We start from the raw sequence: 15860 nt of genomic DNA, 5'->3' as shown, positions 1-15860 counted from the left end.
CATCACATTTGAGACCCTTTCTGCCACCCGCTTCTCCCCCCCCCCCCCCGCCAATGGCCAGAGGGCTGACATGATTGCTTGTGTCTGCATGGGCATAGCCACGATTTCTGTTGTGGGGGGGACCTCAGCTTTCCCCAACACCCTCCAGAGGTTGTTGGACTACAACTCCCACAAACCCCTGAGAACATGCTGTCTGGGGCTGATGGGAGTTGTAGACCAAAGCACCTGGAAGACACCAGGTTGAGGAGGCTGCTCTAGCTGCCTAGAGGGAGCTGCAGTTCTACTTACGGTTCAGCCAGGTTTGGTGGTTGCTGAAGCAACTTTCATCTTTCTTGTCTGACTTCCCCGGCAGATTCCATTTGGAGCTATCCAGGGTGCTACCCGCTTTGCTTGTTAGCTTAGGTGGACCTTGCCCTCTACTTTGCCTGACTTTGCTAACCTGAACTTGCTCTCTGCTTTGCTTGACTGACATTGGAACTGGTTCTGGCCTCTTGTTTCACCTGATCCTGCTCTTTGGAATCTGACCTCAGCTCTTTTGACCTTGCCCTGCTAGAACCTGACCTCTACTTGACCAGACATTGTTATGAGATCCTGAACAGGCACCAGCCATGTGACCTTGTTTCTCTGGAGTATGTGCCTAGCACACCCACCCACCACTTCGGATACAAACCTGACCCCTGCCTGGGACGGAACATTCGATTTTGAGAGCTGAAGCAACCAATGGAGTGGAGAATTGGCTCTCTAAATTCTGGGATCTTTTGATCCATGAAGAAGCTCTTATTGCCAAGGAAATGTTGCATCAGGACCAGCTGGAGAACGTTATCTCAACATGGCTGCATTATCTCTTTTTGTGAAGGTAACCCAGAGGAGAACTGTGGGGTTGGAAGAGTACTCAGAAGTCATGTAATCCAGACACCTTGCTAACGCAGTAAATCCACCGCTAGAGCATACTTGATCTGCAGCCCTCCAAACCAGGAGTCTGTTGCATTGTTGAACAGCTTGTACTGTCAGGCAAAGTTCCCTTTCTTGCCATTTGAAGTTGTTGGTGTGGGTCTTACATGCTGGAGCAAAAGAGAACAATTTGCTCCACCATCTATGTGGCAGCCCATAAGCCAGAGTGCTACTCTTCAGTCTGCATTTATGAATATACTTGGCTGTAACTTTATGAGGAGTGATAACAACAGCAGAAAAAGAGACAAACTTATAAAGAGGAGAAACAGGATTTAATGTCTTCATTATTTGTTCACTTTGAGGTCCAGTGCTGAGGGCCTTTTGGCGGTTCCTTTGCTGCGAGAAGTGAGGTTACAGGGAACCAGGTAGAGGGCCTTCTCAGTAGTGGCACCTGCCCTGTGGAACGCCCTCCCATCAGATGTCAAGGAAATAAATGGCTGTCTGACTTTTAGAAGACATCTGAAGGGACCTCTGTTTAGGGAAGTTTTTAATGACTGATGTTTTAATATATTTTTAATATTTTGTTGGAAGCCGCCCAGAGTGGCTGGGGAAACCCAACCAGATGGGCGGGGTATAAATAATAAATTATTATTTATTATTATTTCATATTTGTTTGCTTCCATTAGTTAACTTCATTGTGGGAAAGTCTATTTATTCTACACTAGCCTTTGCCAGAGGGACACGGGTGGCACTGTGGTCTAAACCACTGATCCTAGGGCTTGCTGATCGGAAGGTCGGTGGTTTGAATCCCCGTGACAGGGTGAGCTCCCGTTGCTCGATCCCAGCTCCTGCCAATGTAGTAGTTTGAAAGCACATCAAAGTGCAAGTAGATAAATAGGTACCGCTCCGGAGGGAAGGTAAACGGTGTTTGATTTTGCCAGAAGCGGCTTAGTCATGCTGGCCACATGACCCGGAAAAACTGTCTGTGGACAAACGCCGGCTCCCTCGGCCAGTAAAGTGAGATGAGCACCGCAATCCCAGAGTCGTTCGCAACTGGACTGAACTGTCAGGGGTCCTTTACCTTCAGCCTTTGCCAACCTGGCACCCTCCAGATGTTTTGGACTACAACTATCAGCTGCACAACTTGAGCAGGGGGATGTGGTTGCTCCAATCTGTTAGCATGGAGATGTGCCAGGGAGCAGGGAGAAATCATGCATATTACGCAGAGCTCCTTTGGAGGAAGGGTAGGATAAAAAGAATAAATAATAGGAAAACTGATGAATAAAGTGGCACAGCAAACCACTTCTGCCAGTCACTGTACAATACCTTCCATATTTCTGGTGACGTCAGTTTTCGGGGTTTTGTTCAACCATACCTAAAGGGAAGGCCAAAGCACCCTCTTTCTGCGTATCAGAAAGAACTTCAAAGGGAAACAGGACTTAGCAGGTAGCCTTTCCTTTCAGAGGCGCCTGTACTATTACACAGATGCCCAATTTAGTCCATTGTGGAGCAATTAGTGCAGAGACAAAGGTGTCTTTGATGCCTCAGACATTTCTAGGAAGAGTTACGCAAGTTTAATAAAACCCAGCGGGGTCCTATAGAGGCAGCAGCCAAGGCTGGCTGTATACGAATATATGCGTTCAAAGTAATTCTTTGACTCTGGGAGTTTTGAGGTCAGCAATCTCAGATTTCCAGGCAGTCTTACATTGAGAAAAGTGGTCCTGCTTTGCATCTTCTGCCTTCTGGGTGGGATCTTATGAGTAAATGTGGACTTACAAACCCACCTTTGTTATTATAGCTAGTCTAATTAAGAAATTGGCATGAAACCCAAACTGGCTGCACTGCATATGGAGCTGATGGGAGGATTGTTCCCTAGCAAAGCAGTTTAGCAAAAAAACCAAACCAAAACAAAACCCCACTGCTAAGGGGAATTGTGTAATTTCCTTGTGGGGATTGGTGGTGGTGGTCAGTCCACTGAACATCTGTCTGTATTGGTAGGTGACTCATGGAAGGCATTCTGTCCAACCTTTAGCCATATAACTGAAAACCACTAATGTGTCCTGTTCAATTATCCATTCAGGTGGGTGGTGGACCCTCCCTGCTCTCCATGTATGTGAGTACAAAACAAGGGCCCCGTAAAGTATACTGGATTAAATTTTGATCGCATTTATGAAACACCTTATTCTACAAAGAGTTGGTGGAGGTTAAAGAAAAGGAAAAGTGGGAAACTCAGGGAGAAGAACACCTTATTTTTTCAATTGCCCCCCCTTCTGTCCAGTATTAGAAGCTGCAACTATGATTTATTATGTACATAGCTGGTAGGAACATGACTGGCAACCCCCACCAGTGCCTGGACTTCTGGGGAAAGACACAACGGGATGAAATGACAGCAGCCCCTGGTCACAAGGCCAGCCCCCATATTGGATGTGATACTATGGCTGAATAATATGGGTATGAATAGGGGAGCAATCCTAAACATGTTGTGATGCCTCTCTTATCTTCTTCTTTTTGGGTTGATGTGCATCACTTAGTCTTATAAGAATAAAATAATATATATATAAAGAGGCAGCAGCATTTTTCAAAGCATCTTTTTATTGCTTCTGATAGAAAAAGACATTGTCTAATCACCTTGGAACCCCGCCCCCCCAACCTCTTCAAAATCCACAATCCTTGCTCAGAGGAAGAAATCCAGAGGTCCCTTTCTCTTTCTGGACCACTGGGAAGGAGTCAAAAGCCTGGAGAAGGGGCAGCAAGGAGCAGACTGCCTAAACCAGGAAAGTAGTAGGACAACGTTTCTAGCGGCTGCTTTTGTATCAGCCAATGGGAGGGCAGCATTTTGTCTCCCATCCTTTGGCCTCTCTTTTCTGCAGTCACTCCCACCATAGCACAGCTTTGGGCAAGCCTATGCCTTTAGACTACAAAGGTTGCAGAGTGCTAGGTATCTTGCTGCATAAGTTCTACTCCTGTGCCCCGCCAGGGGGCACTTCCTGGTCAATAAGAAGTGACGCAAGCCATCTCGTCACCCAAGTCCTCTTCCTCACGGGAGCGGAAGGGCTCCTCATCGCTGTAAACGGGACCTAGGCTCCCAGCCCCACTGTGCTCCCCGTCGCTGCTGTACAAGGCGTGACCACCACCACCTCGGCTGCTGCTTTCGCTACCAGGGACCTTGCGACTCAGCAGGTCTGTGGCAGCACTCTCCATCTCATCAATGGTCATGTGGCAGGCATCAGCAATCTCCCGCTTGGTGAAGGCCACAAACTTTGGGTCCCGTGCATAAAGGCCTAGACCCTCAGAGATGAGCACCTGGAAGAAGAAAGATGAAAGGGTTCTGCTAGTCAAAGTTATGCAGTACACAACCAACCAAGTCAGTAGCTCAGTTTGGACATCACACCAAATCATGGTTAAGTAAGCTTACCTATGATGTCTAAATTGGTAAACTAGTTTCAGTCAGCTGGCAAACTGGAAATAGAAATCATGGTTTGAAGTGACCTTGAAAACCATGGTTTGTGCTCACTGTGGCTTAGGATGATTCCTGAACTGACAAACCATAGTTATGGTTATCACTCTGCCTCAAGAAGCTGCTGCACAACGGAGGTGGGAGCACACTTATGAAACCAAATAAGCAACCATGGCCAGCCTGTTGTATATTTGGAAGTTCAAACCATGGTTTGGATTGTAAACTATGGATAACACAATTCATGGATTGGCATGCTGTCTTAATAGAGCCAGTGGATTCCATAGGTGAGAGACCCAAAGAGCCAGTGGATTTCATAGGTGAAACTGTTGCTCATTTCCCGTCCTCCAACATTTAATACCACAAGCCAAACACTAGAATGGATATCAAATCCAGTAATTTGAGAATCACATATTTCTGCTAAAAGCAAATGCCTGATTTTAGCCTGCACAGTGTTGGGGATGCGCTAAAAAAACTTGTAAAGCTGTGCCCAGTACAGCCTTAGAAGGCAGCCAGGAGTGAGGCTCTGGCTCTTTCTCATTCTGCCATTGCTAGTAGAACCAGAATGAACTCTGCATAATAAGGAGGACACCAGCTGATGTGCACTTTTGGTTTTGGGCTGCAAAATCTGGCTTTATTTGGCATGTAATTTGAAATAATTTTCAGTGCAGTGCACATACAACCCTCCTAGCGATAAAATCTCTTCTGCCCTAAGCAGCATACCAGAGGACTAAACCAGAGGAGCTTTCCATACTGGGGCTGGTGATATCCTTAAGTAAGAAAGGTTCACAAGCTGGAGGGAAGGCACAACTTGTCACCCCCACATTGTATTTATGTGTGGTTGTAGGCACACTTGCATGAGGCTGAGTAACCAAGGGAAAACAAAAGGATTTAAATACATACCAGTATTTCACAAACTTGGGTCCCCAACTCCCATCACCCTGAGCTAGTAGGATCAGTGGTCAGGAATGATGGGAGTTGTAGTCCAACAACAGCTGGGGGTCCAAGTTTGAGAAACACTGATTCACCCACACCCACCCCAATCAGGGTGACAAAAACTATTCTTGCAGGAGGGATGAGGGGGCAGTGGAAGGTGGGTCCCAAAGAGCTGGATCCCAGAGACAGAGAAGCCTGCCTTGCACTCACCGCCTCCACCAGGCTGTCGGCACTGCCAGGCTTGTCGCTGTAGCTGTGCTTGAGTGGGCCGGGCACACGCAGCTGGCCATAAGAGCGGTAGGGCAGCTCAGGCTCATTCATGTACCAGCGCGCTCGCGACATGGGCGGAAGGCTGTTGCTGTTCTTCTCCCAGCTGTGCCCTGGCAACCCATCCTCCTCCACCAGGATTAGTGGGGCATAGAGCAACCGGCCCCGCTTAGGTGGTGTGGCCCACGACTGTGAGGATGCTGTTGAGGAGTGGCTGCCACTGTGCCACGAGTCATAGCTGCCATAGCCCTGGTACAGAGGAGAGAGCTGGTGAGATGGCCAGTGGATGGGATGGCCTCAGCAGTAGAACAGAAGTATGGTACATACTAAGTCAGTCTCTCTCTCTCTCTCTCTCTCTCTCTCTCTCTCTCTCTCTCACACACACACACACACACACACACACACACCCCGTGCAAGAATTACCTGTGCACGTGCTCGGCAGGGTGGTGCATTCTGGTGGTAGGTGCCTGGGATGGGGATGTCATCACAGCTGCCTTGACGTTGCAGGCACTGGATGCTGAAGGCTGGTTTGCGGCCTACAAAAGCAGGGAGTTGGGGAAAGGAAGGCCAGAGAAGGTATAAGAGGCCGCAAGTGTGGGGTGGCTGCCCTCTGCCACACCAGCGCATTTGGCTGAACCCACTGACCACCAAACTGTTTGTTCATTTGATATATTACACACCAGTGTTTTCAGAGGGGCTCTCAATGTTTTTAAAAAGGTTTTTAAAAAACAAACACACACCAAGAAACATAAACTCTCACGCCACAATAACATACAGAAGAAAGGACAGCAAAGCAAACAAAAGACAAAAAAACAAAAACATACAGCAGAGACAATAACTCTATAGTGGTTTAAAAGGCCTGTTGTTTGTTTGTATATCTGGGGGGAAATGTCTTGTTGTTGGAGGGAGGTAGTGTGAGTTGTGGGGGGGGGGGCGGAGGTGAGTAGGCCGTATTGCTGAGTCTCTTCCATTTCCTGGATCCAGCAAGGAATAGCAAGGCCAGGTTCTTTGTAATGGCCACCTAAGTATGGGTCATTAGTATAAGTGAGGAAGCTGCTCTGTCCCTGCTCCCTCACCTGTCTGGTAATGGTAGTGAGAAGGGAAAAGAGTTGTGAGATCTGGCTAGAAGAAGCCAGAAGGCCAGAGAGGGACAGATATATATGTCTGCTGCCCCTCATTCCAAATAAATTGAACCCTGGGTAAGTGTTGAGAACCCCTGGAATCTCACATTGCTTGGCGATTGGAGTGTCATGCAATACCGTCTCTCTCTACATATATACAGTGATACCTTGGAAGTCAAACGGAACCCATTCCAGAAGTCCGTTTGACCTCCAAAGCATTCGGAACCAAAGCACGGCTTCCAAGGCAGGAAGCTCCTGCAGCCAATCGGAAGCTGTGGAAGCCCCATCAGACATTTGGCTTCCTAAGAACATTCGCAAACTGCAGTTGGCAGCGTTCAGGAGCCAAAATGGACGAGTACCAAGGCGAACCCTGAGGAACCATTAATGAGCACTGGTCAGCCAACCAGCTACAAATTCAGCTAACAGTTACCTTGTGCAGTCCCCATTTTACCAGCTTCCTTGCAATAATATAAGGGGGAACTTTTTCAAAAGCCTTACTGATCCATATTCTCTATGTCCACAGCATTCCCCTGATCCATCAAGCATTAAATGCTCCTCTCATGAAGAAAACTCCCTGTGCATAAAATAGCTGCATTCTGACAGAAGACTTCTCCCTGCTAGCTTTCTATCTGCAAGAAGCTACCCACCCACTCCCAGGAGAACTTTGAACCAAGTCTGAAGAAGTACTGTCTATGAAAAGCTTTTCTGCTTGACTCTGCAGCATATACGGTGGTACCTCGGGTTAAGTACTTAATTCGTTCCAGAGGTCTCTTCTTAACCTGAAACTGTTCTTAACCTGAAGCACCACTTTAGCTAATGGGGCCTCCGGCTGCTGCCATGCCGTTGGAGCACGATTTCTGTTCTCATCCTGAAGCAAAGTTCTTACCCTGAGGTACTATTTCTGGGTTAGTGGAGTCTGTAACCTGAAGCGTATGTAACCCAAGGTACCACTGTATTTAAAAAGGGGGTGTATTTATGACCCAGGGGAGCCATGCAATCCAGCCCTCCTCCATTTACGCACTCCCAGAGTCACTTGCCCAGGTAACCCAAGTTCCCTGTCATCCTGACCTGTGGGTGTGGGAGGCAGGAGGCGCCTGCGCTTGGGTTGCCTGCCATCCAGCATGCCATTAACCATCCCATTGTTGATGCGCCGGGAGGGGAGGGGCAAAGAGCCACCATAGCTGTTGTCCCAACGACGGCGATGGGGCTGAGGAGTGTGAAGACAGGGCTGCCTGCATAGGGAAGAAAGCACACAAATCAGTGAATGACAAAACAGCCTTCGTTCCTAATGGCCCTGGAACCCTCGTTCTTTGCAGCCTCAGCGCTGAGTGAGCATGCCAGTCCCAAGGAAGCAAAGGCCTGGAAGGGATTTGAAAAGGCCATCAAATCCAACCCCCTGCCAGTTCGGGAAATCCACTATGACAGGTGGTCAACAAAACCTCAAACGAAGAGTCCACCTCTACCATCCGAGGCAGTCTGTTCCACTCTCAGTTTGCACCGTGAGGAATTTCTTCCTGGTGTTGGGATTTGCCACAATCACTTACTGTCCACATACTGTGGCCCTTCAACAATGAGGGCCATATATCATAAAGACACCAATGTCTATGCTGTCCCTCAGTGGCGACATTGGGTCCGGATGCCCCTTTCACGTAGTTATGTTCCGCGGATGGAGGAAATTATGTGATTCTTTACTATTTGACTTCTGCATGAAGGAGCAGGATTGCAGCAGAAGGTGCCACATTATTCCTCCACTGAGATGTTAACTGGAACAATGTGGAACTGGACTACAGGGAAGCAGTCATTTTGTTATGGCAACTTGCAAATAAGGTCAGGGCCATGTCCAAAGTTGCTCTGTTCTGTCTTAGGACCAGACTCTTACCTGTCACGGGAGGCCAGGCTCTCAGAGTCCTCTTCCCGGCTATAGTATCCCTGCTCCACTGAGGTGTCCTCCCTGTAGTCTTCGGTGTGTGTGGCTTCTTCATGCACTGTAGGTGGGATGCCGCTGCTATCAGAGCTCCGCCTGAAGAGGTACAGAGGGCTGTAAGGAACTCTGGAATCCTGGCTCCTGCCTCCCCACTCAGCCACACCACACCCTTCCTTCCCCCGCAAGCCCAGGACCTCATCCCGGCCAGCACCTGCTCATCCTGCGCCGGGTGGGGATGTTGGGAAGTTCAGCAGGTTCATCATTGCCCCCAACGTTCTCCTCATAGTGGGTTGGTCCATTAGTCATGTGGGAGAGGCTGACGCTGGAGGGGTGCCGGGAGCCCACAAGGCCATTCATCAGAGTCTTGTTCTCCCCATCTGGTGAAGCAGCTGTGACGTGGTGATCAGGTGCACTGCCATACAACGCCTCAGAGCTCTGTGGGAGGAGAGAAGCCTGGGCATGTCATAAAAACCAACAGTGCTTCTGAACAGTCCATTGCTGCCCTCAGATCACTTCACACATTACAGCAGCACTGAAGGTCTGCAGCACAAAATCTGGCTGCTTGTTTAAAATATGAATGTGTGAACTTTTTTTTAAAAAAAAACATATTTATTAAAATTTTCAAGATATTACTAAATGAAAAAAGAAAAAAGGAAAATACAAAATAAAAGTAGTTAAAAACAACTCAATCTTTCCATTACTTATCTTTCATTTGCTTGTTTCCCGGACCTCCTCGCGCCTCCCTTTTTTGTATTCCAGTTCAGTTTGTTAGTTCAGCAAATCCTTCCCCTCTTTGTTTATCCTAGTCTTTAATCTTAAAATATTGTAACATTAAATTTTTACCTATTAATAATCCATTTTTCATATTCCCTTATAATATTACAGCTAAAAACCACTTAATTTCTATCCAACATCATTCTAACATTCATTAATTTTGCAATATTTCTGTAGATAGTCTTTAAACTTTTTCCAGTCTTCTTCCACCGACTCTTCTCCCTGGTCTCAGATTCTGCCAGTCATTTCCACCAATTCCATATAGTCCATCACCTTCATCTGCCATTCTTCCAGGGTGGGTAGGTCTTGTGTCTTCCAGTACTTTGCAATAAGTATTCTTGCTGCTGTTGTGGCATACATAAAGAAAGTTCTATCCTTCTTTGGCACCAATTGGCCGACTATGCCCAGGAGAAAGGCCTCTGGTTTCTTCAGGAAGGTATATTTAAATACCTTTTTCATTTCATTATATAACATCTCCCAGAAAGCCTTAATCCTTGGGCACGTCCACCAAAGGTGAAACAATGTACCTTCAGCTTCTTTACATTTCCAACATTTATTATCGGGCAAATGATAAATTTTTGCAAGCTTGACTGGTGTCATGTACCACCTGTATATCATTTTCATAATATTCTCTCTTAAAGCATTACATGCCGTAAACTTCATACCTGTGGTCCATAACTGTTCCCAGTCAGCCATCATAATATTATGTCCAACATCTTGTGCCCATTTAATCATAGCAGATTTCACCGTTTCATCCTGAGTATTCCATTTCAACAGCAAGTTATACATCCTTGACAAAATCTTAGTTTTGGGATCCAACAGTTCTGTTTCCAATTTTGATTTTTCCACCTGGAATCCATTTTTTTTGTCCAAATTGTATGCCTCCATTATTTGATAATAATGAAGCCAATCTCGCACTTTGTTTTTTAATTTTTCAAAACTCTGCAGTTTCAATCTGTCTCCCTCTTGTTCCAAAATTTCCCAATATTTCGGCCATTTGGCCTCCATATTGAGCTTTTTCTGAGCCTTCGCTTCCATCGGTGACAACCACCTTGGGGTTTTATTTTCAAATAAATCCTTATATCTTATCCAGACATTAAACAATGCTTTCCTGACAATATGGTTTTTAAATGCTTTATGTGCTTTGACTTTATCATACCATAAATATGCATGCCATCCAAATACATTATTAAAACCTTCTAAATCCAAGATGTCTGTGTTTTCAAGAAGCAGCCATTCTTTCAACCAGCAGAAGGCTGCTGATTCATAATAAAGTTTAAGGTCTGGCAGGGCAAATCCGCCTCTTTCCTTTGCATCCGTTAATATTTTAAATTTTATTCTAGGCTTCTTGCCCTGCCAGACAAATCTAGAGATATCTCTCTGCCACTTCTTGAAACAATCCATCTTATCCAAAATCTGCAGTGTTTGAAACAAAAATAACATTCTAGGCAATACATTCATTTTTATCGCAGCAATACGGCCTAGCAGTGAAAGCTTCAAATTTGACCAAATTTCTAAGTCTTTTTTCACTTCCGTCCAACATTTTTCATAATTGTCTTTAAATAAGTTCCCATTTTTAGCTGTCATATTAATCCCAAGGTATTTCACTTTCTTAACCACTGTTAAACCTGTCTCATTCTGAAACCTCTCTCTTTCAATCGCTGTTAAATTTTTCTCTAAAACCTTTGTTTTTAACTTATTCAGTTTAAATCCTGCAACTTGACCGAATTCTTGAATCAGTTCCAAAACTCTTTTAGTACTAGATTCTGGCTCCTGTAATGTCAATACTAAATCGTCTGCAAAAGCTCTCAATTTATACTGTCTAGCTCCGACTTGTATACCTTTAACCAACTGGTCCCTTCTAATCATATTCAACAAAACCTCCAGGACTGATATAAAAAGCAATGGGGAAATTGGGCAACCTTGTCGTGTCCCTTTTTCTATCTTAAATTCCTCCGTCACCTCATTGTTAACAATTAACTTGGCCTTTTGTTCAGAATAACTTGCACCTATACCATTTCCAAATCCTTCACCCACCCCCATCCCCTGTAAGTTCTTCTTCATAAAACTCCAAGAAATATTATCAAAAGCTTTCTCCACGTCCACAAATATCAAAGCTGCCTTAGTGTTGATATTCACTTCTAGTTTTTCCAAAATACTGTATTAATTATATTCCTCAAATTGTCAGACAAATGTCTACCCGGGAGAAAGCCTGCTTGGTCTTTATGAATCTCTTCCATCAACACTTTTTTCAATCTCTTGGCCAAAATATCTGCAAAAATTTTGTAATCCACATTAAGTAATGATATGGGGCGGTAGTTCTTAAGCTGAGTCTTTTCAGTCTCTGTTTTTGGTATAAGTGTAATGTACGCTTCTTTCCACGACTCTGGTGCCCTTTTCCCTTCCAATATTTCATTACAGACTTCCTTTAAAGATTGTACTAACCACTCTTTTAAGGATCTATAATATCTAGAAGTCAGTCCATCTGGTCCTGGAGATTTGCCTAATTGCATGTTTTGAATGGCACCTTCTACTTCCTGTTCAGATATTTTATAGTTCAACATTAATTTACTTTCTTGAGAGATTTTTCGTAATCCATTTATCTTCAAAAATCGATCTACATCAATTTCTTTCTGTAGCCCTTGTGTATATAATTGTTTAAAGTACCTCTGGAAACAGTTTCTGATCTCAGCTGGGTTCTGTATGTTCTTTCCTTCCACTTCTAAATTTATAATAGTATTTAGTTTTTGTCTTTTTTTCATTTACCAAGCCAACAATTTCCCACATTTATTAGCTGATTCAAATGTTTTTGTCTCATTTGTTTAATTTTCCATTCTATTTCCTGATTCATCATTTTCATATATTGTACTTGATATAACTTTATTTCTCTCAAAATCTCCTGCGACTTTGGTTTTGCTCTCAATTTCTTCTCACTTTCTTTTATTTTCTCCAAGATTTTGTCTTTCTTCTCATTTTGGCTTCTCTTCTTTATTGCATTCTGTTGTATCAGGAACCCTCTCATAACCGCTTTGCTTGCGTCCCAGATTACTCTTTTTTCAACATTAGTGTTCATATTTATCTCAAAATAGTCTCTCAAAGTTTTTTTGGCCTTCTTAATCACGTCTTCATCTATAAATAAGGTGTCATTCATCCGCCATCTGAAAGAGCCAGTTGATATTAGTTTCATCTCCATCCTTACAGCATTATGGTCGGAGCAGGTTTTTGGACAAATTTCCGCTTTCTTTATCTTTGTTGCCATTCCTCTAGTTACCCATATTTGATCGATTCTAGTCCATGTCATCTTGGCTTCAGAAAAGAAAGTTCCCTCTCTTCCCAAGGGATTCTTTGTTCTCCAAATATCGACTAAGTCCAAGTTGTCTGTCATCTCAAAAAATGTTTTCGGTAGTCTACCATCCTTGGTGACTACCTGTCTTTGTGCCTTATCTATGTTTGTAGATACCACTCCGTTCATATCCCCCATCAAAATCAGATTGTAATCCAAATAGTCCATTAAGGTCTCATGCAACTTTTTTAAGAATTCAGATTTCCCCTCATTCGGTGCATAAACTCCTACTATCAAGAATTTATCTCCTTGTATTTGAATTTCAATTGCCACAAATCTTCCTTGATCGTCTTTAAAGATAAATTTCGGCGATAATCTCTCCTTTGCATAAATCACTACTCCTCTTTTTTTAACTTTGTCAGATGAAATAAACTTCTGTCCCAATCTCTTGTTAATCAATACTTTTCTATGTAGCCTTATCACGTGTGTTTCCTGTAAGCAAATCAAGTCCAATTGTTCCTTTTTTAGTAAATGAAAAACACTTTTCCTTTTCCGAGGAGAATTGAGGCCATTACAATTCCAACTTAATAGTTGCAGAGCCATGATGTGATTACTTTGCTTTACCTCCAACTGCACCAAGTGTTTGTTCTTGTTCTGTCGGTGGTGTCACTTTCTCTGAACCATGCAATCCAAAAGATAAATTTGCTATGTCTAGTATTCCTCTTTCCAGTGCTCTTGGCTCTTCTCCAGATTCCACTTCTTTCTGTAAGTCCTCTCCGTGATCTTTCAAGAATCTATCTTTGTCATCGACTGATCTTATTTTTATCTTTCTTCCTTTATATTTGAAGGACAGGCCTTGGGGAAATTCCCACCTAAAGATGATTCTATTGCTTCTCAACAGGGCAACCAGATCTCCGTAGTTAAACCTTAAATCCAAAAGATGTTTTGGAATGTCCTTAAATATCTCCACACTTGACTGATGTATTTCCAAAGTCTTTCGGAAATGCAGATTCAAGATTTTGTCTCTCTCCTCTTTTGTTCGAAGGGTAATCAAACAGTCTCTCACCTTGTTCTTCTTTCCTCCTCTTCCAAGCCTGAATGCACTTACTATCTTAAATTCTTCCTTCCCCAAATCTAGTTGCCAGAAGTCTGCAAATTCCTGCGTAAGAAAGTCAATCAAATTATCTTTCTCAAGTTCAGGTACGGCCCTGATCCTCAGATTTGTTTGTTTCTCCTTCAATTCAATCATAGACAACATCAACCTGTGGTCCTCGAGTTGCCTATATATCGGTGGTATCTTCTCTTCAGTAGCAGTTGCTATGTCCTTTGCTTCTTCAGCTGTCTTTCGGGTCAAAGTAGATTCCTGTAACAATTTCTCAATAGTCTCTGTATTGGTGTTCACCTTCTGTCCCAAATTGTTAATACTTGTAGTATTTTGATCAGTTTTAACTGATGCTTCAGCTACTTGTTTATTTGTTTCAGCTACTTGTTTACTTAGGTTTTCCAAAGTTTCGTTAATTTTTCCTAGTGCCAAAGCTAAAACATCTTCAGACGACATTCCTTTTGGTTTAACTTGTACAGGTACAGCCCCTGATAATCCAGATGGTCCAGAAGGACCAGATGTTGATGCTCTCCGCTGTGACCCAGTATCTGTGCGAAAGGATCTACCAGACCTCGTAGTTTTTTCCTGAAGCAACTCTAACTTTCCTCTTCCATCTGCCATAACACTCTAGTTAGAATCCAAGGTCAGTCCCACGGCTAGGATTTGTTTTGAAGTGGAAAATTCCCCTGGCCCAGTTGTTATTGTAACAATGTCAAACCTCCTCTAGGGGGACACAGTAACAGTCAAAACTTGTAACTTTAAAGAGAAAATAACCTTTTTAAATCCCCCAATTCACAAAAAGACGACAGTTTCAATTGCGCTTAATCTCCAGTTACTTTAAAACCAGGAGAAGTCCAGAAACACTGTATCTCTCTTGCAGAGTTAGCTGTCAACAGTACTCTATTTACCAGTAGTGCTTTTCACAGAACGGCATTCCTATTGTCCCTAGGCAGTCCGTTCCCAGGTTCTAAGCGGTGGATTTTAGCTTCCTTTCCTCTCTTTTTTTGCAGAAAAATGCAGTTCAAACCTTTCCCCCCTCCTCTCCTGCAATCCGGAGGGGAGATCGCTTATCTGATGTTAGGATTTAAGTCCTTTTTCAAGCGTCTTTCAAAGTTTCAGCTTACAGTCTCTTTGCTTTGATCTGTTTACAAGAAACGGAAGGCGGACTTCCTGTTTATGCCTCCCCGCTTTGGTGCCGAATTAATTATTTTTCTCCCTTTAAGTCCAATTTTATCCTACTCACGGGTAGTTGCTTTTGTAACCAAATTGTCCCAGGAAAAAGTCAGCGCTCTCCGATAACGGCTGTGTGGCTTCACTCCGCGGAAGAAGCAGTCGACTCTCAGCACCGGGCCGCTCACCCCGTTTCGCTCCGGAGCCCGTAAATGGGTTCCTTCGCAAATTGGGGGGGGCGCGAAAGGTGCCCGCCGAGTCCCACGTTCACAGGCTTCACCTGCCTGTGATTTTTGAAGGGTCCCCACTTCGCCGCAGCGGTGCAGACCCGATCCCGCGGAGCTGGTCCCTCAGAGTCAGAGGGAATCCGCCATTACCGATGGCGCCAACCCGGAAGTCCCCATGAATGTGTGAACTTTGATCTCCTTCATCTCTCCAGCTCCTGACCACTTATGCATATTCTTTCTTCCTCAAATTTGCATTCTGCCAGTCCTTCCCTCCTGAGGCTCCTCTGCCCTCCGATGTTCTCTCCTCCACTACTCTGCCTGGACCATCCTTACTTGCAGCTCTAATATCTCCAGCCCTGATATAGGGATGCCAGAGAGATCCCATGCTGAGAACAAGGCTAATGTTCTCTGGCTACTCCAGCCAGTGCCTTGAGTTAAAGCAGCCATCCCCAGCCATTAGGGCCTAATAAACAAGAGTGATGGGAGGCGCATTCTATCAATGTCTGGAAGGCCATGGATTTCTCACATTGTCTAGCCTTTGTCTAACTTCATCTATCTCTTCTATAGATTTCCTGGCAACTGGCAAGGAGGCCCCTGGTGGTTATTATTCCACTGCCTTCCTCACTGAGCTGCTCCATGTGCTCCACCTCTAGAAAATTATTTCCCAACCTGAGATTTGATAATAACTACTGTGAAATGGAGTGAAATGTC

The 15860-nt window shown here is 44.4% G+C and overlaps 2 protein-coding genes across 2 annotated transcripts in view; one reads left to right on the top strand and one right to left on the bottom strand.

Moving 5' to 3' along the window:
• The window catches only part of CCDC22 (CCC complex scaffolding subunit CCDC22), a 178266-nt gene that overhangs the window by 53748 nt on the left and 108658 nt on the right, over window positions 1-15860 (top strand). The gene's annotated exons all lie outside the window — the stretch shown is intronic.
• The window catches only part of LOC308466527 (voltage-dependent L-type calcium channel subunit alpha-1D-like), a 78257-nt gene continuing 65881 nt past the window's right edge, over window positions 3485-15860 (bottom strand). The window contains exons 43-48 of the mRNA XM_080987364.1: window positions 8805-9028; window positions 8549-8689; window positions 7738-7901; window positions 5972-6084; window positions 5492-5797; window positions 3485-4194 (exon numbers count right to left, since the gene is read on the bottom strand). Coding sequence (XP_080843490.1) covers window positions 3883-4194; window positions 5492-5797; window positions 5972-6084; window positions 7738-7901; window positions 8549-8689; window positions 8805-9028 — 1260 coding nt within the window. The 3' untranslated portion in view covers window positions 3485-3882. The remainder of the gene's footprint in view (window positions 4195-5491; window positions 5798-5971; window positions 6085-7737; window positions 7902-8548; window positions 8690-8804; window positions 9029-15860) is intronic.

Source organism: Podarcis pityusensis (genome assembly GCF_964106645.2).
Source record: "Podarcis pityusensis genome assembly, chromosome: 17".
NCBI classification, from domain to species: Eukaryota; Metazoa; Chordata; class Lepidosauria; order Squamata; family Lacertidae; genus Podarcis; species Podarcis pityusensis.
Note: the sequence above shows the minus strand (reverse complement) of the source record. Positions and strands in the feature narration are given on the sequence as shown.